This window comes from Zalophus californianus, chromosome 6 (genome assembly GCF_009762305.2).
Source record: "Zalophus californianus isolate mZalCal1 chromosome 6, mZalCal1.pri.v2, whole genome shotgun sequence".
NCBI lineage: Eukaryota > Metazoa > Chordata > Mammalia > Carnivora > Otariidae > Zalophus > Zalophus californianus.
Window position 1 is genome coordinate 64,846,701 of NC_045600.1, and position 22,995 is coordinate 64,869,695.

The window sequence follows — 22,995 nt, forward strand, 5'->3', positions numbered from 1 at the left end:
AATATGGAAATTGGAGATAAAGGAAGCAAAGAAAAAAGGAACTCAAAACAGGGAGCACAAAAACAAAACAAAAACAAGAAAAAAAAAGAAAACGGAGCAGATTTTCAAAACTATAATTACTCTTCTGAAAAGACTGAGAGAAGATAATACCTCTGCAAAACAATTAGGATGTTATTTGGTGATGGACATTAAGGAGGGCACGGGATGTAATGAGCACTGGATATTATATAAACTGATGAATCACTGAACTCTACCTCTGAAACTAATAATACATTATATGTTAATTGAATTTAAAAAGCTCTAAAAAAGATTCAATCAGAAATCAAAAAAGAGCTATTAGAAATTAAAAGGTGTGATAGAAATAATTTCCACATAAAACTTAGAGGATAAGGTTGAAGAATCACCCCCCCCACCCCCACCCTCCAAAAAGAGGAAAGAGGAAATGGGACTGAAAAGATAGGAAAATTCAGAGATCAGTTCAGTAGGGCCAACATCTGACTAGGAGTTTCAGAGAGAACAAGTAAAATGCTCTTGAAAAGAAATTAAATTAGTAATAAAAGGAAATTTTCTGGAATACATTTACAGAATGTTAATTTTCAAGGATGTTTCCATTGAAAGGATTCTTCCCAATTACACTATAAAATTAATAAATAAAAAAAACATACAAAGGCCATCATCCTGAATGCTAAAAAGAAGCATCTCAAAAGAAACAGTGTATTAGCATGCAAGTAGGATAAAGTCTCAGACCCTTCATAGTCCATGGTGGCTTTAATTTTCATTTTCCTAAAGACTGATGATGTTGAGCATCAGTTTATGCCATCTGTGTAGCTTTTGATACAGTGTCTATTTGAATAATGTCCCCATTTTTTATTTTATTTGTTACTGTTATTTAAGCGTTCTTTATATATTCTGGACACAGGTTGTCTTCATCAAATATGTGACTTGCAAATATCCTCTCCCAATCTGTAGGCTTTTCTTTAAGTTCTCTTAACAGTGTCTTTTGAAGAACAAAGTTTTTAATTTTGGGAAGTCTGATTCATTTTCTTTTATGGATTGTGTTCTATTTGTCTTTTAAAGCCATGCAAATGTATTGCTGTGATGAAATACAATTTTAAAGGGATTCCTGGGTGACTCAGTCGGTTAAGCGTCTGCCTTGGGCTCGGGTCCTGATCACAGGGCCCTGGGATTGAGTCCCACATCAGGCCCTTGCTCAGCGGGGACCCTGCTCCTGCCTCAGCTTCCCCTGCTCATGCTCTCTCTCTCTCTCTCTCTCTGACAAATAAATAAATAAAATCTTAAAAAAAAAAAAAGAAATACAGTTTTAAAAACTTAAAATATGAGTTTCACTTTAGAGACAGACATTTCTTTTCTTTCCCCCTTTTTTTTTTTTTAAGATTTAGGGCACCTGGGTGGCTCAGTCGGTTAAGCATCTGCCTTCGGCTCAGGTCATGATCCCAGGTACTGGGATCGAGTCCCACATTGGGCTCCTTGCCCCGCAGGGAGCCTGCTTCTCCCTCTGCCCCTGCCCCCCCTCCCTGTCTCTCATGAATAAATAAAATCTTAAAAAAAAGATTTTATTTATTTGAGAGAAGGAGAGAACTAAAGGGAGAGAGCAAGCACAAGTAGGGGGGCAGAGGGAGAGGGTGAAGCAGGCTCCCCAGAGAGCAGGGAGCCCAACATGGGACTTGATCCAGAGTCAGATGCTCAACCGACAGAGCCACCCAGGTGCCCCTGTTGTTGATTTCAGCTCAGGTTATGATTTCAGGGTCTTGAGATCAAGCCCTGCAATGGGGGCTCTGCACTGTGGAGCCTACTTAAGATTCTCTTTTCCCCTCTCCCTTTCCCCCTCCCTTCCCACCTTAAAGGAAAAAAAAAGTCTGAATTATATTGTGTCCTTAGAAACAGGGAGGGGCAAAAGCTTCAAATTTTAGATTATTTTTTTGGTACCAAAAGATCATCTAGTTCAACCCAAACAGTTTACAGGTAAAGAAATTGTGGCTAAAAGGTTTAAGTGACTTGGCCAAATTCAGTCATCTAGTTAATAGAAGAGCAGAGACTTTTAATGTGAAAGTCTGTGTTGGGCTGAAATTTCCACTGTTCTTTTGCTTTGTTATTAGACATTTATTTTTTTTTAAAGATTTTATTTATTTATTTTGACAGAGAGAGAGACAGCGAGAGAGGGAACACAAGCAGGGGGAGTGGGAGAGGGAGAAGCAGGCTTTCCGCTGAGCAGAGAGCCCGACGTGGGGCTCGATCCCAGGACCCTGGGATCATGATCCGAGCAGAAGGCAGACACTTAAGGACTGAGCCACCCAGGCACCCCTGTTATTAGACATTTAAACAACTTTTTGAAAACCCTTTTTTGCTCATAGAAAGGAACTCAGATGACAGTTTAAAAAATGACTTCATAGGTAGATTAAAAGAGATTATCATTATTACCTATTGAATGATTCTGAAGGACTTGAAAGTATTTCTTTAGTATATTAAGAATCCTGTTTTCTAGGTAAGAAAATCTGTGAAATGGATTGGAATAGCTATATCTGATTTATTCCATAACTTTAAATCTGGGCAGGTTTTAGTCTTCAGACATTTGGACCTCTATAAGAGGTTGTAGAGCTATAAGAAATGCTAAGTTTAGCTTGCTTGCTTATGATGGCTTTATTTTGAGAAATAATACCACATTTGTCTGTTACTATAAGATTTTGATAGAGTAATTACTCAAAGTATTTTGGCCAATAAACATTGGAGAACCTTAACAGAACAGTCACTTTTACTTTAGAAAACATAATCTTCAAAACATTCTTTTCTTGGGTTAAATACTTAGGCAGTACCTTATAAATAGCTTATCGTTTGAATCTCTATACTACTTTCAAGTACTGTTTTAAAATAGGAACCAGAAATATTAGAATTAACCATTGGAATATTTGGATTCATCTTTTTCCCCTTTGACAGGCCCTCTGGTGATGTTCTTGAGACATTCAATTTTTTAGAAAACGCTGATGACAGTGATGAAGAAGAGGAAAATGACATGATTGAAGGCATCCCAGAAGGAAAAGATAAACATCGGATAAATAAACACAAAGTAGGAACTCAGTTTTTAATTTTTATTAGCTAAAATAAACATACACATGTATTTGGAATAGAAATTTTCAAGATGTCTTAAGTTACATTGGGAGTGATTTTTTTTTTTTAATCTTGAAAGTTTTATATATTGTCAGTTCTTATTATTACCCATGTATAGTAGAAATTATTATTTTCTGTATCATTCACTAAATGGCAAAAAGGGGTCTGTTTTGGGCACCTGGGTGGCTCGGTTGTTGGGCATCTGCCTTTGGCTCAGGTCATGATTCCAAGATTCTGGGATCAAGCCCAGCATCGGGCTACCCCCCCGGCGGGAGGCCTGCTTCTCCCTCTCCCACTCCCCTTGCTTGTGTTCCCTCTCTCGCTGTGTCTCTCTCTGTCAAATAAATAAAATCTTAAAAAAAGGGGGATGGGAGGGGTCTGTTTTTATAGAACTAGTCCAGCTGTTTGAAACTTTAAAAAAACAAAAACAAAAAACCACCTTCTCCACTCCTGCTACAATTAAGAATCACTGCTGAAGACTGTCTCTTTATGTACAGTAAACAGGTGATAAATAAAGTGAAGCTAAAATAGGGATACTCCCACTCTGGGTGAGGGAGTAAACTGGATTATAAATGTACGTGTCCATATTCTTGTTCTTTGATAAGGATTAATAAAAATTTACTTTTACACATAACCTAAGAAACTGAGTTACCAATTTTATCAGTGATGTGGGTTAGCTTTAAGAGTATACACAGATTAGATGATCCATTTATGAATTATTACAGTAACATAGAGTATTTCGTGTATCTAAAAAAAAGTAGATAGGTTAAATTTTGGTTCCTTGGGATGTTCTTGTTCCTCAAGAAAAGTTTCTGGGCTATTAAAGCAGTTTTTAATGTTCCTATCACATTTCATGTATGCAACATACTCATGTGTGTAACTTGAGTAAATGGAGATTCCCCCCCCTTTTTTCCATGGGAGCCAAAGTACTATTATTATCACAGCTACTGACTTAAGATCAGTTAATATCCTTACCAGCTATGCCATATAGCCCTGTGAATTATGGATTACATATGCATTTCTCAGTGAGTGAAGTCAGTTCAACACAATGTATCAGAATGTAAGTGAGTGAAAGGGTCTATAAATAGGGGTAATTGTGAATATTATAATTAAAGAACTTAAATATTTTTTAATTAGTATTTTTAACTTTTTTTTTTAAAGATTTTATTTATTTATTTCAGAGAATGAGAGATAGCACGAGAGGGAAGAGGGTCAGAGGGAGAAGCAGACTCCCCACTGAGCAGGGAGCCCGATGTGGGACTCGATCCCGGGACTCCAGGATCATGACCCGAGCCGAAGGCAGTTGCTTAACCAACTGAGCCACCCAGTATTTTAACTGTTTTTTACAACCAGATTACTTGTATCACATCTTACAGTAATCTTCACATGGTACTATTAAGAACCATTTATATAGGGTATAATTTGGGATTGGTGAAATAGATGGAAAATCTAAAATTTTGTATATGTAAGTAATTTAAAAATTGGAGTGCAAATATAAAGATAAATGTGTGAAAACATATAAAGGACTCCTTTAAAATCTAGGGATAAAAGTAATTTTTGGTTTATGTTCCATTTACAGATAGGTAATGAAGGTTTAGCTGCTGACCTAACTGATGATCCTGATACTGAGGAAGCACTGAAAGAATTTGATTTTTTAGTGACTGCTGAAGATGGTGAAGGAGCTGGAGAAGCACGGAGTTCAGGGGATGGCACAGAATGGGGTAAGGTGATAAAGAAATATGGGGTGGGAGAATAGCTTTTAAAGATGTATTGCTATTGAATATTATATGTGGAATGTGAGTATTTGAATGTATGATGGCAGTTGAACAAGAGCAAGGGTATTTTGCACCAATTTGTTTAGATTTGGTGACAAAACTATTGTTTGATATATGACTTTTGGTGGATTTTGATTTTTGAAACTTATCTTGAATTAAAGTTGAAAGAAATCCAATTTCTTTCCTTTTAGCAAATGAAAAAACATGTATATAGTTTTAAACATTCTCATTATTTAATTTGGTAATGAGTCTAGGTTTAAATATTTAACTCTTTTGTTATGTCCATATGATGTTACCTGACTTATTGCTAGAAAGTAATAAAGCTACTAATCCTGAATTATAGCTTCATATTGAACAAGGTTTAGTGAAGGTATTAAACTTTACTACATATAATATTTAGTGTGCATATGTAAGGGCCTAGCTTTTGGAAATGGTATGTAATGCTAATAATAATCCAGCCATAACTAAAAGAAAACAGTTGTATTTATACAGGGTTAAAAACCCCATTAGAAAATAGAAGTATAAAAATTATATTAAGATAGTAGCTGAGGTCCACTCTCCTGTGCATTCAATCAGCTTTTAACACCAGCATGTTATCTGGCAGGTTTACAGTGTTTACAGAGCTTCATGGGAGAAGGTTACTAAGTACCTTAATGCACATTTCAAATGAACACCAAAGTTGCTTAGTTACTAGCAGGAGGAATTATCACAAGCTCCTTAAAAACTACTTTGGTGATGGGGAACACATGTAATTTAAAAATGCCTCATTTGTGTATTGAACCTGAATTTGCTAATAGGAGAAACAAAACCTAATAGGTAATACAATTATTTACTATCCTGATAACAATTCAAGTACTTAAAATTCTGAATTTTGGTACCAACTTTCTTATTGATTATAATTCTCAAGCATTGTTTCAGACCTTTACTTATCTCTTCTTCTAATTGGAAAGAGAAGAGGCATATTAGTTGAAAATACGAAAAAACTTCAGAATTACTTTCTAGACTTTGAATATACATTTTTGTACTTATTTGAAAATGGCTATATTCTAGTTTACTTTTCTTAAGAATTAGCATTGCTCAGGGGGCACGATAAAAGTATCAAAGTTTTCTTTAGCTTCTTTGTGCTACACATTCAGTCTTACTAGGGGTTTTTTCCAGGTTATTTTATAATTATATAAATATATAATTATTTTGTAACTTGTGTATTTTAGGAGTTTTAGAAACCCACACATACCTGTGAAGAAGAAATTAAAAATAACCTATAATGCCACTATGAAAAGAGAATCATGGTTAACATATATATATATATATATCTGTATTTAATGAAAGATTTTTGCTTAGTGCCAATTTATAATCCACACTTTTCACCTAATACATTGTTCTTCTGCAAGCATTTTTAATAGCTTCATAATATTCTGTCAGTATGTTCCATTATTTAATTGGGGCTTTACTGATGAATATTTAGATTATTTTCATTAAGGAAAATAATCAACAATTTTCAAATATCTTTGTAGCTAAATCTTGGCGTATAACCATCCCTGCTTTCTTTGCCTAGAATTGCTGGAAGTTTAACTGTTAGTCAAAAGAATATACAAAAATTTCAGGAATTTAATTTGTATAAAATGGCATTATTTCTGTAATAATGAAATACCATATGGTGTACAGTCGATTGGGACTTCTATCCAAAGACTTCTGGCTCTAGAGCAGTTTCAAAAGCAGACCTAAATAGTGAATGGTAACTGTAAAACGTTATTCACTTTTACTATTACTGTTTGAGAGTGACCTGAATCTTTGTGTAAATGGAAGTAACTGAAAGTCTTTTCCTTCTAGATGAGACTGAACCATCTTTAAAGCATTTTAAGTTCTTTAGAAAGAAAAGAACAAAATTGTTCAAGTAGTTTCTTTTCTTAACAAGTGAGAACTGTCAAAGGATTTCTGAATTTTTCATTTCTGCTCAACAGGTGCTCTATTCAGTTTTTCTAAAACAAAGAAGAGGGATATACAAACATACCTTTATTTAACTCGTTTGCTTAAATTTGAATTTACTTACAAATGGGAAGGTGGCAGTTTTTGAGATTTAAATTATTGAGTAAAAGACTTTTTTTTGTTCTTTTTTTTTTGTTTTTAATAAGTAAAGTATCCTAATGAAACATATCATATCCCAGTACTCACCCAAAGTGGGTAATCTGTTGTTTTTTATTTTGTAATAAAATAAAAAAGAGTAAAAATCTCAGTCTAATTTTGAATACTTTTATCCTATCAAACATCACTGCTTTTTAGGAAGCTTTTAAATCCTATTTTTCTTTTCTCATCTACATTAGGTAGTCTAATTTTGGTAGTTTTTAGTTCTTATAATCAAAAATAGTAGTAGGCATTTCTAATTTTGCTATTTCTCTCATGGAGACTTGGCATTTTAAGCATGTTTGGTTATTTTCTCCTCTACTTTGAAACTGTGATTTGTCGAAATTTATAGGACTACCAAATGTAATTAGTACCTGAATGTTTGTATTTAAATATAATGGATTGGATAAAGTACTGAATATTTGCATAAAGTGAAGTTAGTTACATTTTTATGCTACATTAAGTAGATTTATATAATTCCTCTGCTCTGATAGTTAGAATTACCATAGTAGAATTTTATGTTTTCATGGTTTTGAGTTTTTAAGGGATATTTTTTGTGTGTGCATATTTGTGTTTTCTTTTAAACAAAAAGGTTCCCCTAACTGATTCAACCTCATTTCTTGGTATTTTTTCCCCCTAGATTTTTAAAAAACTGAATTAATATGTAGAAGATTATGCTGCCTCTTCCCTTTTGCTCTTAACTATTTCTTATAAGCAATATCAAATCAGCTGTTATTACAGGCAAGTTTCAGGATGTTTTTTGTGCACATATGCATTCACCAACCTGTTCTTTGCACTGCTTTGAGTTAACCTTTGTTTTCTAGACTTTAGGTTATCTTGCAAGTAATATTTGTTTTTTTTTCCCCTTAAGACTTATCCTTTTTGTTCCCTTTTGCTTTTTCACTCCAGTACCCTTTGCTACTTGAATTAGAGTTACTCACAGCTTTATTTTTTCTACGAGGTCTTTTAACTGTTGGGCTATCTTACTAAAATTTTCTGTCCTATGGAATTACCTGTGTAAAGTTTATACCACTTAAGCTTTTTTTTTTTCTTTCTGTAAATTTAAAAATGTGTCAATTTGGCTTACTTTAAGTGGTCACTTTTAAAAATAATTGCTAGTTTTATTAAGATGAATGCAAATGATTCCTTCTTTAGATTACTTTTTTGGGGGAAGTAGCCAGTGAGTTCATAGAATAATTTCTGATACAGCAGTTTTCAGTAAACTTCATGATTAGAGTGCACAAAAAGTGAATTTTCTCTTAAATCAGTATTACTGCAATATTACAAACTACTACAATTTGCAGATTTGACAGATAATCTCATGTGTAAGTTTCAATCTTTAGCAGCCTAGTTTTAAGTAATTCAAGTTGGCAAATTACTTTAAAGCTTTGAATTTAGCTTTTTACATAATGACTGCCTAAGATCATAGGTATATCCATAGGGGAGAAAGTGATAACAATTATAGTAGGAAAGGCTCAAGGGTCAGTAAGTAATTGAATTTCTACGTGCCATTCAAATATGAGAATTTCTTATATTTACTACATACAGCAATCTGTAAGGGGGAAAAACTGCTTTTTTATGTCCACTGCATGGATTAAGTCAGTGAGGCCTAGGCAGTTTTACAAGACTTGTGGTCTGGAATATAATGAGTTATCAGAAATTTAGCAAGTATGTTTTCCCTAAAATCTCACTATTCTGTCAGTCCTGTGGATGGACTTAGCCTGTGTGTTTTGGTATAATTTTTATTTAGTAACATGGTTACATAAACTCATAGTTGTTACTCTGTAACAGAATGTTAAACTTTCTAATAACATGGCTGTTTTAAAACTAAACAAATGAAGGAAAACCCTTAATACTTAAAGTAATTCTAATAGACTTATTTTTATTCTGCTTTTTAATGCTGTTTTTCTTCTAGTTTACTACAGAGTAAAATTTTTCCAGGCACAAGTATTTACTTACAATAAATACAGATTTGTTATTCAGCTAAAATAGCTGGTTTCATCTTTAGCAGATGTACAGCACTGTATGTTTTCACTTCTCCATGCTTGTCACTGCTTTTATCATACCCTAAAAAAAATCAACTCAAGAAATTCTTCAGTAGAATTTGAGTTTTGTTTTTTGTTTTTTTTTGCTAATCTTAGTTGTAGACCAATGGAAGAAGGTAATGAGATGTTGAACTATTTGGGTGGGGTGGGGGCCGAGGTGGGATTCTCTGAATGCTTTGTATGTATTATTGGAGACAATGTATTTTGGAACTATATGTATGTATTACATTGGACTAGAATGCCTCTCCATTAGTATAGTTATCCCGTGCATGCAGAATCAGTGTGACAGAAGGTGCATGAATATTTTCATCAATAAAATGGCACTGACCTTTCCAGCTTGCACTCTTATGAGTAGTTCGCATGTAATTCATTCATTTGCTTTTATGATGCTGGCTGAATAATTTTATGAACATTTTTATAAAGATGCAGTGATCTATTTTGTATAACATTAATTTTCTAATGTCAGTCCATTGAATATTAGTCATTGAAAGAATAATAATCTTCAAATTTGTGATTCATAGAAATGAAGCACCATTTAACTGTTAGTATTAACTGTTTAGAAACTTATGAGATGGGCATTTAGAGTTTGAGTTGTGAATACCAAAACTGAAACTGCACCTTTAAAGTATTTTGGGTATATGCTGTTAGTATATTTTTATTATGATTATGTAAAGCTATAACAGTTTACTGCCAACAGCTTGCATTGCCAACTGCTGATTTTTTTTCTTTTAATAATATGCTGCATGTAGATAAAGATGACCTCTCCCCACCTACTGAGGTTTGGGATGTAGACCAGGGACTAATAAGTAAACTGAAGGAACAGTACAAGAAGGAACGAAAGGGGAAGAAAGGGTTGAAGAGTAAGTGCAGATTCTATTATAATTTTTGTATACCAATCTTTGAGAAAAAAATTCTTCAACTCTTGTTTTTTTTTGTGTGTACCTTTTTTTGGTTTCATAAGCGGGCAACTAACTTTAAACTTCGTTGTATAATTGAAATTTATTTGAATATAACTTAAGATGTGTTATTAATCAAGTGAAAAATCATTTTAAATAATGTTAATAAGGATAAAGGAAAGATTTCAAGGAAGTTTTTTTTTAGCTTTAAAAAGTTTACCAAATTGTAAGGACTATTGGCCTTGGAATTAAAAGTAACAGAAATTTGTTCAAAAGGGAGAAAGTATAAATTTCCTTATTTTTGATAAATAGGGTGTTACACCTATAACCAGCTCCTCTCCAGGTTACATTTCTTAGTTTGGGAATCCTTAAAAACAGTAAATATAAAAGCCCTTTTCATTGTTGCTGCTTTCTGGCCTTAATCCAACAGTAAACCGGGAGGGCAGCAGAAAAATCTCTCCTGGGTGGTAGTTTCTTGACTACTCTGGTGGAAGGATAGTAGAAAGGGTAGTGATCGCAGTAAGGTTTGTTTGGTCTCTAGTTGAGTAACTTCTTTTCATAGTACTTTTCACTATGTTGTATCTGACCAATGTACTATAAAAGTATGAATTTAGCTATAGCACTTCTCAAAGATAGAATTCATTTCCATTTTGTGAATCAAACTTTAAATAAACAGCCACATGAAAAGCATCTTCAGACCTTTGAGTATTAAATGAAACTTGAAGCTTATTTTGAACTGGCCGTTGATTCTTGCTAGTCTCACTTTTTTGACTATGTCAAGGACAAAGTGATGGCAAAGGCTAAAACCATATAGGCATTCTTTTCATATTCCTTTGGTGACAGATTAGTTTATAAAATGGCAGGTGTAATGGAAATGGGTGTTAAGTTTTTTTTTAGTAAAACTTTTTAAATGGTTTAATTTATTGTGGAAGCTAATAAGGCAAGTTTTGGGGATTTGTTACAGTTTTCTTTCATAAAATTATGCTAATTTGTTGTGCATGTGAATGAAAAGAAATTGTACTCTAAGAAGTTTCAGACTATACAGTGAATTGCTTATTGTATTTAAAACATTTAGTGCTGGGCAGGGGCTGTGTTCGGCTCTAACATCATTTACCTATATAATCCATGCATGTTTAGTATAAAAGTACTTTTGCATGATTGACTATTCGAATATAGACATGACGACATTAGAATTTTGGGGTTTAGGTCTTTTTAATGAAATGTAGTTTATTTTAATATTAGATTACTGAGGCACCTGGGTGGCTCAGTCGTTAAGCGTCTGCCTTCGGCTCAGGTCATGATCCCAGGGTCCTGGAATCAAGCCCCGTATTGGGCTCCCTGCTGCGGGAAGCCTGCTCCTCCCTCTCCCACTCTGCCTGCTTGTGTTCCCTCTCTTGCTATGTCTCTGTCTGTCAAATAAATAAATAAAATCTTAAAATAGATTATGTATTTTATGTATGCTCTTCATGAACTGACTCATCTGCTAAAGGTTTCTTTATCTGTTAGATAATGTTGCTTTAATTTAAAATATAAATGCCCTATTTTCCCCTCGATATGATTAGATCTATACCTTTTTGAGGTTTAAAAAATAAGATATAAGTCAATTGAAGGTCATTTTTACTTGTAGGCTTTAAATGTTTCTAAAATATGTTATACCTGCATCTTTAAGAAATATTAGAAACAAATGAACTGAAACTAAAATTCAAAATCCCCATAAAATTTTAATTTGCTAAACTTTTAAAAATAGGACCATAGTATGAACAGGTTTGTTATTTGCCTATTTAATTGACACTTTATAGAAGACATCATTTCATCAGTAAATATTCCTCTGTGTAACATGTTTTCAGTTTTAACCAAACTACCTGTTGTTAAATATAAGATTGGAGAACTATGTGAAGTGGGCAAAAGGGGATTGCTGTAATATAAATTAGGAGCTGGGGCCTGCAGAGGCTCTCATGTTTCAGTACTGTTTTATTATCTAGGTATGTACTGTATTATTTAGCCAGGTCCTTTTAATTTTGGTTTTATGTCTTTTTTTTAAGATTTTATTTATTTATTTGAGGGAGAATGAGAGAGAGAGAGAGCGTGAGAAGGGGAGGGTCAGAGGGAGAAGCAGACTCCGCACTGAGCAGGGAGCCCGATGTGGGACTTGATCCTGGGACTCCAGGATCATGACCTGAGCCGGAGGCAGTCGCTTAATCAACTGAGCTACCCAGGCGCCCTGTTTATTTTTTTTTAAAAAGGAACTAACTTTGTTTATATAACCATAAAAATAATACATGCTTGTTACTCAGACCGTATAAGAAGTATATATATAGAAACAAAAAGAAAAATGTTAAAAACACCCACAATCTTAATACTTAGAGATTAATATTTGACACATATCTTTACGGTTTTTTTCTAAGTGTTGTCTTTTATATAAACCTCGTTTTTAATTTTTTAACAAAAATATCATTATATTTTTAATTCATTTTGTCTTAAGTGTTTCACAGTCATCTGAAAAAAGATACAATTTTAATGGTTACATAGTTTTGCAGTTGGTAGATTTAACCTAGCCTCCATTAGTTAGACCTTTAGATTATTTCTCATTTTTAATGTTTTTATAGATGTCACTGTCTTAAGGTTACCTGTGTATATAGATATAAAGATGAGGTTTCCAGTATAATGTCTCAGGAATGAATTAGGAGGTAATGTGTTTCTTTTTACACTTAATTGTGAATTTAAATAATACCTTTTTGCTCTTGAATATATTGAGTTCAGTATGAAGATGTTAGCTCTGAATCCCTGATATGAAGATAAAACTTAAGGAAATAAAAAACATTTTTTAGCTGATGGATCATAACTTCTGTCTTAATCTAGGTAGATCATCATATTGATACAAAGATATAATTTTACATGAAAAGGATAATTGATGAATTTTCTTATTCTTAATAGCTTCTTTGTTGAGTTTTATTCTGATATTTTATTAGATAGAGCTTTGTATAAGATAGAATAATTCATAAACTGTAGTCTTGATTTCTTTATTTCCTTTATTCCAAAATGTGAATGAGTTATACCCACTGGATCATAATGCTACATTTCTACAGATTTTTTTCTAGCTTCTTGGAAGAAAATTATTTGCTGATTTTACCATATAGATTCAGCAGATGTAACACAACCTAAATGCTTTTTTTTAATGGAAAGAAAAAAATGGTGAGAATATCAGCTTTTTAACTTTGTAAAGACTCAACCATGATTTGACTCTTAAATGGAAAGAATTCTAAAACTTGGAGCTAAGAAACTCTAGTGGTTTTTTGTCTTTTAACTTGTTTACTTCACTACACCTTTCTTTTTTTTCACCTGAGGCAAAAGAAAATGACTTAAATATGACACCTTTGCCTTGGATTGCAGATAGAATTCAGTATTAATTTTATACTAAGTGACATATACTTAGGAGATATACTTTATTAATACTTCTAAAAGTAAAGACCATGGAACTAAAGAGACTTGATGCAGTTATTTTGTTCTCAGGCTTCAAAAGTGTTAAGATTCCTTTTCTTTTTAACTTTTTATTTTGACATAATTTCGTACTTAAGGAAAAGTATAATTGCAAGAATAGTACAAAGAATTCCAGGTAATTTTCACTCAGATCCCCCAGTTGTCAACATTTTACCGCGTTTGCTTTATTCTTTCTCTCTGTAAATATATACATTTATTATTTTGAATGGTTCAAAAAATGAGTAGGTTGCAGGCATGTTGTTCCTTAAATGGTTTAGCATGTTACTTGACAACAAAAACATCCTTTTAAGTGACCACAGTACAGTGATGAAAATCAGGAAATTAAATGATACAGTACTGTTATCTGACCTACAACTCAGTTTTCTTTTATTCTTTAATAATTTCTAAGGGTTCTGTAATTGGGGAAGGGAGTCGGGGAGGTTCTAAATTTATTGTTATGTTAAAATTTTGGTCTGTCAGGATTTTTCTAGAGAGGTTTTTGATGGTCTCCATTTTGCTCTGTTTTATACATCAGTAAAAACGTGTAAGTCAATAACAAAAATCAGTGTGTAGCATCTAGAGTGAGTGTGAAGCATCTGAAATTTGAAACCTTGAGTTAGAATATGAGGAAGGAGTTAAAAAATTTTTTAAGACATCTTTCATTTTTGTCTGTTTCGGGTTTTCAACGTGGAAAGTTTAAATTGTGGATTGTGATATGTTTTCTTTTATAGATGCTCTTATTCTGTGGCTTATTGTTATTCCTATGCTATTTAAGACCTTTAAAATTGATGCCTATTAAAAGTAGATTATTTCATATCTTCAAATGATTTATAGGCTTTTCCCATTTCAAAGACTCACATTCTGAGAATATATATGTTTACAGTTCTGGTTCTTAGTGAATGAGTGAACTTGTCTTAGTTTTCCTCATGATTGTCATTGGTCCTAATTTTCCTGTCTTTTCCATATATAGAATATGATTGTCATTCCCCTTCCTTACTGATGTTACTGAATTGCTACACCTCCTTTGACTTGTCAGTACATTGGAAAAGGAAAGTCTTTTAACTTTTTCAAATATAAATTATAAGTGAGTGTCCCTGGATTGTTTTCTAGTTTTTTTTTAAATTTTATATTAGTGTTTGTCACTTGTTATTCCAGATCCAAGATGATAAACCATCACCAGAAAATGTAATATTTTTGTCAAGTGTGACTTTTGTCCTAATACCTGTATATTGAACATTTTAACATTTAAGGAGAAATTATTCTTTTGTAACAGTAACTTTTAGTAGGCTTTTAAAAACAACTTGGTGCACAGTATAAAATATCTTTGATATTTTTAAAAAGATTTTATTTATTTACCTATTTATTTGAGAGAGAGAGAGCCTAAACACGAGCCCAGGGAGGGGTAGAGGGAGGTAGAGTCTCAAGCAGACTCCTTGCTGAGTGTGGAGCCCCACACTGGGCTCAGTCAGTTCCATGACCCTGAGATCATAACCTGAGCTGAAACCAAGAGCCAGCTGCTTAACCCATTGAGTCACCCAGGCGCCCCAAATATCTGATATTTAAGCTGCTTCTATTTAGGAGAGAGTATAAATTTGAAGTGTCCATAAAACAGTTAAGTATTCTCTCTCTTGCATCAAATCAAAGACAAAAAACAGTTGTCTCAAAGGGTTGCAGTTGGTTTTCTATTTCCTGTTTTAATTTCACATCTTATTTTACTTATGTATGTATGTATGTATGTATGTATGTATGCATGCACGCACGGGAGCCCAGCACGGGGTTTCAACTCACGACCCTGAGATCAAGACCTGAACTGAGATCCAGAGTCAGACACTTAACTGAACCACCCAGCAGCCCGCTTTCACACTTGTATAACAGACCATTCAGTTCAGCTCAGATTTTTTTTTTTTTTTCCTCCTCCTAAGACAATACCTTAACTTAGACATTTTGACAAGGGCCAGAAAGTATCAGATTGATATTCTTTGAATCAGTACACTTTTTAAAACTACAGAATCACTTTGTAGCTGAACTATTTTGTTTTTTCTTATTATTGTGATTTTTTTTAAGATGATAGTTTTCATGTGAAAGCTTTATTTTAATTAGAACAATAGTCAGAAAATAGATCTAGCAAACATGACATAACTAAATCCTTATTTTAAAATAAACTTGTCAGGGTACCTGGATGGCTCAGTCTGTTAAGTGTCTGCCTTAGGCTCAGGTCATGATCAGAGTCCTGGGATAGAGCCCCACGTTGGGCTCCCTGCTCAGCGGGGAGCCTGCTTCTCCCTTTCCTCCCCACTCATACTATCTCTGTCTCTCTCTCTCAAATAAATAAGATATTAAAAAAAAAAACCTATCTTTTCCAGATTGCCTGCTTAACAGTTGCTTTCACTGTAGAATATAAGGTTTGATTAACAAAGGGGGGCACTTAGGAGAGAGGGAAAATGTTAGATTCAGTAAAAAAGTACTTTAGTACTAACAGTAATAGTCTATAGAAAGATAAATTCCATTAAGTCCTGAATATGTATGTTTGAGAATAAGTATGGGTTTAAAAACACAAACAGGAGTCATGAGTCCATAGTTTGGCTTACACATGCTATAATCAGTATGTTTTTCATTGTCCTGTCATCTGTTTAGAAGACTGTACATTTAGAAGATTTGATGGTCATGGTTAAGAGGTAGGTGGGTTGTTTGATAATTCAGAGTAGTAAAAAAGTTTTTCTTGGGGCACCTGGATGGCTCAGTCCATTAAGCATATGACTCTTGATTTTGGCTCAGGTCATGATCTCAGGGTCATGAGATTGGGCCCTTTGTCAGGCTCTGCATTGAGCATGGAGTCTGCTTGTGATATCTCTTTCTCCCTCTCCCTCTGATCCTTCCCCACCCCCCACCCCCACCTAAAAAAAAAAAGTTTTTCTTGTTAATTTAGATAAAGTATTTCTCCTAGAAAGTCCAACAATAATTAAGAATCAGGTTTTATTTAATAAACGCTTAATGAGTTTTCATTTAGGGCCTTAAATATTTTTATAATATGTGTAATATTCTTTATATTAATACATTTACAGTTTTTTCTTATTGCTGCTAATTAGGCTTCAAATTTATTTGAAATTGCATTTTGTTACATTTATTATATGTAGAATATTGGATAGATTTAGAAAAAGAATGAAGACACATTAAATTTGTAGTTGAAAGGTATTCTACAAACTAGAGGTTCCATAAGACTGTTATATCTGGTTATGAAATCTGCTTTAATCTTTTAGCAGCTTTTGGGCAACTAGAATTAAAGCAGCGTTCTTACATCATCTCCTGAACTTGGCACTGTGCCACACAAAGACTAATGTTTGGCTATAGTATGAAAAAATAATTACAGTTATTACATAATTTGGGACCTTCAATTTAAATTAACTTTCATGTTATCTCCTATTTTCCTTTTCTTCTGTGTTTCTCAGTCTATGTGTTCCGGAAGATTATGACTTCACATGTGTAATAAAACTTTTTTTCTCTTCTTTATTATTTTTGACATTAGCTCTCATGAAATTATCTGTAAGATAATATCTAATAAAGTAAAATGTTATGGTATAATCAAGTATAATAATGAGCAGGGAAAGATCAGCAAGGGCTTCATAGAGGAGAGCTGGAACTAGTTTGAAGGTATAGGTAGAATTGTGGTAAGTTGAAGTGCACGTTGGAGATAGAACTTGTGTGTGTGTGTGTCATAAGGAAACTTCTTTGAGTCTAAAATCAGGGAGATTTATGTTGTGAAGCATTAAAAGATGAGTTTGGATAGGAAAAATAGGATCAGATCCTGAAGCACATGCAGGGTAAAGTAAAAGATTTTAGTTAGCTTTGATTCAGAGAATGTTAAGGTTCCACTTGTGGTTTCTGAATTAGGGGTGATAATTTTGATAATTTTAGAAAATTAATTTTACTGTGGTTTTCCAATTTGATGGAAGGTAAATGGAGCTGGGAGTTAGGAAAACTAATTAGGAATCTATGGCAGTAATTGATAAGAATGAAAGCTTTGATTAGAATAAAGTCAATAGGGTAGATTAATCTGAAGCATAATAAAGGGGAATTTTTTTTCTTGGTAGTGAAAATTCATTTTAAAAACCCACCCCATTTTTACAGTTGAGGAATTAAAAAAAAAAAGATTATTTATTTTTAGTTAATGTGGAGGGGTGTGTGCAGAGGGAGAGGGAGAATCTCAAGCAGACTCCCAAGTGAGCATGGAGCTGAATGTGGGGCTGAGCCCCACAATCCCAAGATCATGACCTGAGCCAAAATCGAAAGCGGGATGCTTAACCTACAGAGCCACCCAGGTGCCCCTACAAGTTGAAGAGGAATTATTAAAATGTAGTTGTGGAATTTTAAGAATAGAAACCAGAGCAATGGTGGTGATACTTGTAAGTAGGAAAGTTACAATGGAGAGCTATTTTGTGAGTAAGGATGACATTTTCCTTTAAAATGTCGAATTTAACTGATGGTTAGACATCCAGTTGGCACTTTTTCATTTGTTAGAGAATTTGTTTGCAGTCACTCAGTGTCAGGGAGAAAATCCTCAAATAATCCCCATGATAATTATTTTAGAAAATTCAGACTATTTGACATACTGCCTGCTTCCACGCAGAAGTAAAGATACATAAGCATTTCTGAGAAATTAGGGATTACTGTTAAGCTGATAAATGTATAAGATTTCACCAATTTCTATTAATTCTTAACATCTCACTGCCTAGCATTTTGTTAGGGGTACACACAGATGAATGATAGTTCCTATAGAGTTACTAATATTCTAATAGCCATAATGAAATTTAATAATTATGTAGCTAATTAGTCCATTAATGTTGGCATTAGTAAATACAAGGTCATAATGTGTGCCCTTAGGGTTGCCTATTTTAATTGTTTTTACTTGATATTGACTACAAAATATTTAGTCTTTTCAAATTATTTTTTCTGACCTTCTTAAAATGGTTTTCTTTCAAAATAGTTAAGAGAAATAGTTCTTCTGTCGTTCCTGAAGTTCAGAGTTAAAGTTCAAAAGCAGATGCTTTTGAGTTTTGTATATTTTGGCCTGAATTATCCAGGTAGCAGCTGAAATTCTTCCTTTAAATTTATGACCCATGACAGTGTTGACTTTTCATACTATTATGAGAATCTCAGAGCACTCATGGGTAAATGAGACTTTTCAAATTTGGGAAAAGTGAAAAAAAATTTTGAGAAAAATTGGGGTTGCTTTGTTAATGACACTTGTGTAAATGCGGCAGGAAAATATCCACATAAACACCAGGGAAAGTCAATTTTTTGTTGCCCTCTCATATAAAAATCATGTGTACTTATTTGTTAACTTTTTAAGATAGTGAATAAAATTGGGAAAAAAACTCATGTTTTATTCTGTATTGTTAAACATTAATCTTAAACACCAAAATTTCCTTTTATTTTAAGGGTATCTGTGAGCTTATAGAACTTCGGTTGAGTGACAGTAGACTCCGTTTTATATATAGATATAAAACAGTGAATATATATTTCTCCACAGAAATTGTGAATATATGAAGTATTTAAATCTTTTTAATATTTTTGGAGGGATGGTTTGGGAAATTGAAGATACATTTATCTGAGATTTTTATAACTGGAACTTCTGAAAAATAGCCTGTTTTGTTAGTAAATTAGTTTTAAAGGCTGCTAGCAAGTCAGGTGGTAGCCATTAAATGAACCTCTACTGCTGACATTAATTTACAGGTGTCAGCAGGACAAAACTCTATGACCTGATAACTAATCTGAGAGATAAATTGCCCCTCATCCCTTCAAGACTTTTTTTTTTTTTTTTGTAAGAGAGGTTGGCGCGGGGGGGGGGGGGGGAAGAATCTTAAGCAGGTTCCGAGTTGCGTGGCCTCGATCTTACAACCCTGAGATCATGACCTGAGCAAAATCAAGAGTTGGATGCTTAGCCAACTGAGCCACCCAGGTGCCCTTGCCTTCTAAGCAGGCAGGGTCAGCTTCTACTAGAATGACTTTTTTTTTTTTGAGAGATCACGAGCCGGGGTGGGGTGGGGGTGGCAGAGGGAGAAACCCTGCTCCTTGCTGAGCAAGGAGTGGTGTGGGACTTGATCCCAGGACTCTGGGATCATGACCTGAGGGAAGGCAGACGCTTAACTGACTGAGCCACCCAGGCATCCCGAATTTTTGGCTTTTATGTCTACATATCTTACTTTTGTTTCTAATGTTCAGTGGAGTTGTTTCTGTCAATTCAGAGTACCTTTCTGAAATCTAACTTTAGCTTACAGGTCTAATAGGAAAATAGTAGTTTGAAAAAGGACTTTTAGGGGTATATATGGGAAAAAACTATTTAGTCATTTTGTCATATTGCTTGAATTTAGGTAATGACTACCACTTTCTTAGAAGACTTCTAAATTCCAGACATTGTACTTGAAACTTTATATATAATTTCTAAAAATATATGGAACAAATGCTTAATTTAATTATTGTAGAATAAAGGAATAGAATTATTGTTTAACTTGGTACCAGATATATACTATCTAGTAATGAATTTTCTAAAATGTGTCTAAACTAGAAATGTGTAGGAAATGAAAGTACTATTTAGGCATTTTTACCAAAGTTGATTTTAGCTGAAGATGTGTAGATATACTTGAGTAACTTAGAATTCTAGGTCTAGATAGTTATAATTCTAAGTAATGAAACTGAATTCTCACCAAAGGTTTGTTGTGATATATGAGCGTGTGTGTGTGTGTGTGTGTGTGTGTATGTAAGATAATTTAGTATCTAATAATTTGGTGTATAGACTATATTTCATTGTTGTTTCTGCTTTTGCTGTATAAGGGAATTTGATGCCCCAGTTAAATATTTTTGAATACCTTGGTTTTTTTGTTTGTTTTTTTTAAAGGCTTTATTTGAGAGAGAGAGAGAAAGAGCACACAAGTGGGGTGAGGGGAGAGGGAGAAGCAGACCCCCTGCTGAGTAGGGAGCCCGATGCAGGGCTTGATCCCAGGACCCCGGGATCATGACCTGAGTTGAAGGCTGACGCTTAACTGACTGAGCCACCCAGGTGCCCTACCTTGTTGTTTTTTTCTTTTTAAGAGTTTTTGAGTAACACATTTTCCATACAGTTAAATAATTTTGCATTTTTCCCTCACAGTCATCTCTGCATGTATTTACCATTCAGCATAATCTGTAACAAAATTTGAAGTAAAGAAAATCACTAAAATAATAAAACCAAAACAAAATATATTAAAGCATGAAAAATAACAGGAATAGTAAAATAGTCTGTTGATTTTTCCAGATCTCTTTTCCACTGTTAAGCTATTTTCCTGTTTTACTTTAGGAGTTATTTTCTGTGCATGTACCAACTCCATTATTTATTTTAGCCATTTAGTAGTGGCTTAGCTTCCTTAGCTTTTGGTCTGTTTTACCAAATAATACTTGGGAAACTTGCTAAAATTTTTGTAGTTAATAATACATACAAACTGTAGGTTTTGCAATTTAAGGCAAAGCATACTAGCAGAAATAGAGACCCTTTTAAATGCCTCAAACCGTTGACCTGTGGAAAAAGCCAGTTAGGGCCCACACACTACACAAAAATCAGTTTAGAGCTCTGAGAGTGTTTATGTGTACTTTTTTTTTTTTTAAGATTTTATTTGTTCATTTGAGACACAGCGATAGAGAGCATGAGCAGGGAGAGAGACAGAGGGAGAGGAAGAAGCAGGCTCCCCACCGAGCCAGGAGCCAGATGCGGGGCTCAATCCCAGGACCCTGGGATCAGGACCTGAGCCGAAGGCAGATGCCCAACCATCTGAGCCACCCAGGCACCCCTTTACTTTTTATTTTTTAAAGATTTATTTATTTTGTGGGGGAGAGAGTGCATGAATTGGGGGATGGGCAGAGGGAGAACCTCAAGCGGACTCCCTGCTAAGCACGGAGCCCAACTCGGGACTCAGTCCCACCACCCATGAGATCATGACTTGAGCTGAAACAAAGAGTTGGACACTCAACCGCCAGCTACCAGGTGTCCTTTGTATGTGTACTTTTTAAAAGAAAAAATTTAAGTCAATGATGTAACTCTTGCTTAATGATGGAAGGAGGAGGAGGCCAATAAGCACAAACCTCATTAAACTTTTTAAAGGGTAAATCTTTAATTAGAGTTTGTTATTTAAAAAGATGCAAATTCAACTTTGACCTAGAGCTCAGAAGGGAACATTAGAGTTTATAATCTCTTATTTCAGAGGCATTTTCCAATTTTTTGTTTTCTTGTTGAAGTTCATATCATACTACATTTTATAAAGAAAAAAATGTCTGGTTTTAACCAGACTTTTTTTTTTTTTAACCAGGCTATTTTTAATAAAGATTGAAGATATACCGTGTCACCACTGGCATAAGTGGAATTAATTATTTGACTGTGTTCTTTAGGTTTGATAAAATTGAAGGAGAAAGGAAGAGTTTGTTTGATATATGAGCTATAGGTTTCCTTGGTCAGTTGTGTCCATAAAAAGGAGAATTAGTTATAGATGTATGAAAAGAACCTTGTTGTAAGATCCCATTTTGTAGACCCTAAGATTTCCAAAAAAGGAAATGCTAATACAATAATAGTATTCTTAAATTGCTTGATGAAATCGGCTAGGTTATCTGATAAAAAGTATCATAATTTTCTTTATTAAAAACTACTTTAATAATTTTTTTCTCTTTGAATTGCAAATGACATTTTTTATGTTTATGCAATCGTTTGCTGCAGGTAGTTGATATAAATAAAATGAATTTATATAAATAAAATGAATTTATAGAATAGAAACTAATTCCCTCTGCAAAAAAAGGGCAAATAAATTATTTATTGTGATTACTGTATGCCCCAGTGATGGGTGATTATGGAAAGTAGAAATACAGCACAAAATACTTTTTTCACATAGCTATATTTGTAATTGCTGAGTGAGCAGTAAGCTTGCTATATATAAATAAATGTATATAGAGTGAGCTGGAGAAATATAGTCATATGCTTAATTAGAAATCTGGTTAAAAGTAGTTAATTTTGCCCAGCCAACTTCTCTTCACATGCCCCTAAATTCCTCAACAGCTGATCAGAAATATCTCTGCAAAAGCTCTATGTAATAACACAAAATAATTTGTTACTATGTTAAAGTAATTTTTTGGGCTTTTATTAAGATTTGTGTTAATGAGTGTGTAATTGTGAGTGGGAGGAATTGTGGCAGTTTGTTCTAATTTGTCTTACAAATTACGAGATTAAAAGAAAAATTTGTCCTTGTACTGGCTAAAAATGCTTTGAGAAAATATTACCTAATGAATTTTACGTAGTTATTCTTAACATAATTTTAAACTATTTCATAGTTTTTTGCAGCTTCTGATATTACCAATAACTGCATACTAGACATTGGTAGGAAGGATCAATTTCTGTAGATTTAGATTTAATAAGCATAATCATTGAAAGATTAAATATGACTAACATACCTGTGTATATTTCCGGTCAAATTTACTCCAGATTTATTGCTGACTCACAACTTCATTTTAGCAGTGTCATTTAGAATCCTATTTGAGTCAAACTAT

General features: G+C 33.7%; 1 protein-coding gene across 6 annotated transcripts in view; it reads left to right on the top strand.

The window, feature by feature from the left end:
* STRN3 (striatin 3) overlaps window positions 1–22,995 on the top strand; it is a 104,892-nt gene that overhangs the window by 61,875 nt on the left and 20,022 nt on the right. For 5 of the 6 annotated variants that reach the window (XM_027569654.2, XM_027569655.2, XM_027569651.2 and 2 more), the window contains exons 6-8: window positions 2,953–3,082; window positions 4,703–4,844; window positions 9,814–9,924. In XM_027569654.2, the coding sequence (XP_027425455.1) occupies window positions 2,953–3,082; window positions 4,703–4,844; window positions 9,814–9,924 (383 nt within the window). The remainder of the gene's footprint in view (window positions 1–2,952; window positions 3,083–4,702; window positions 4,845–9,813; window positions 9,925–22,995) is intronic. The other variant, XM_027569653.2, reaches the window with a different exon arrangement.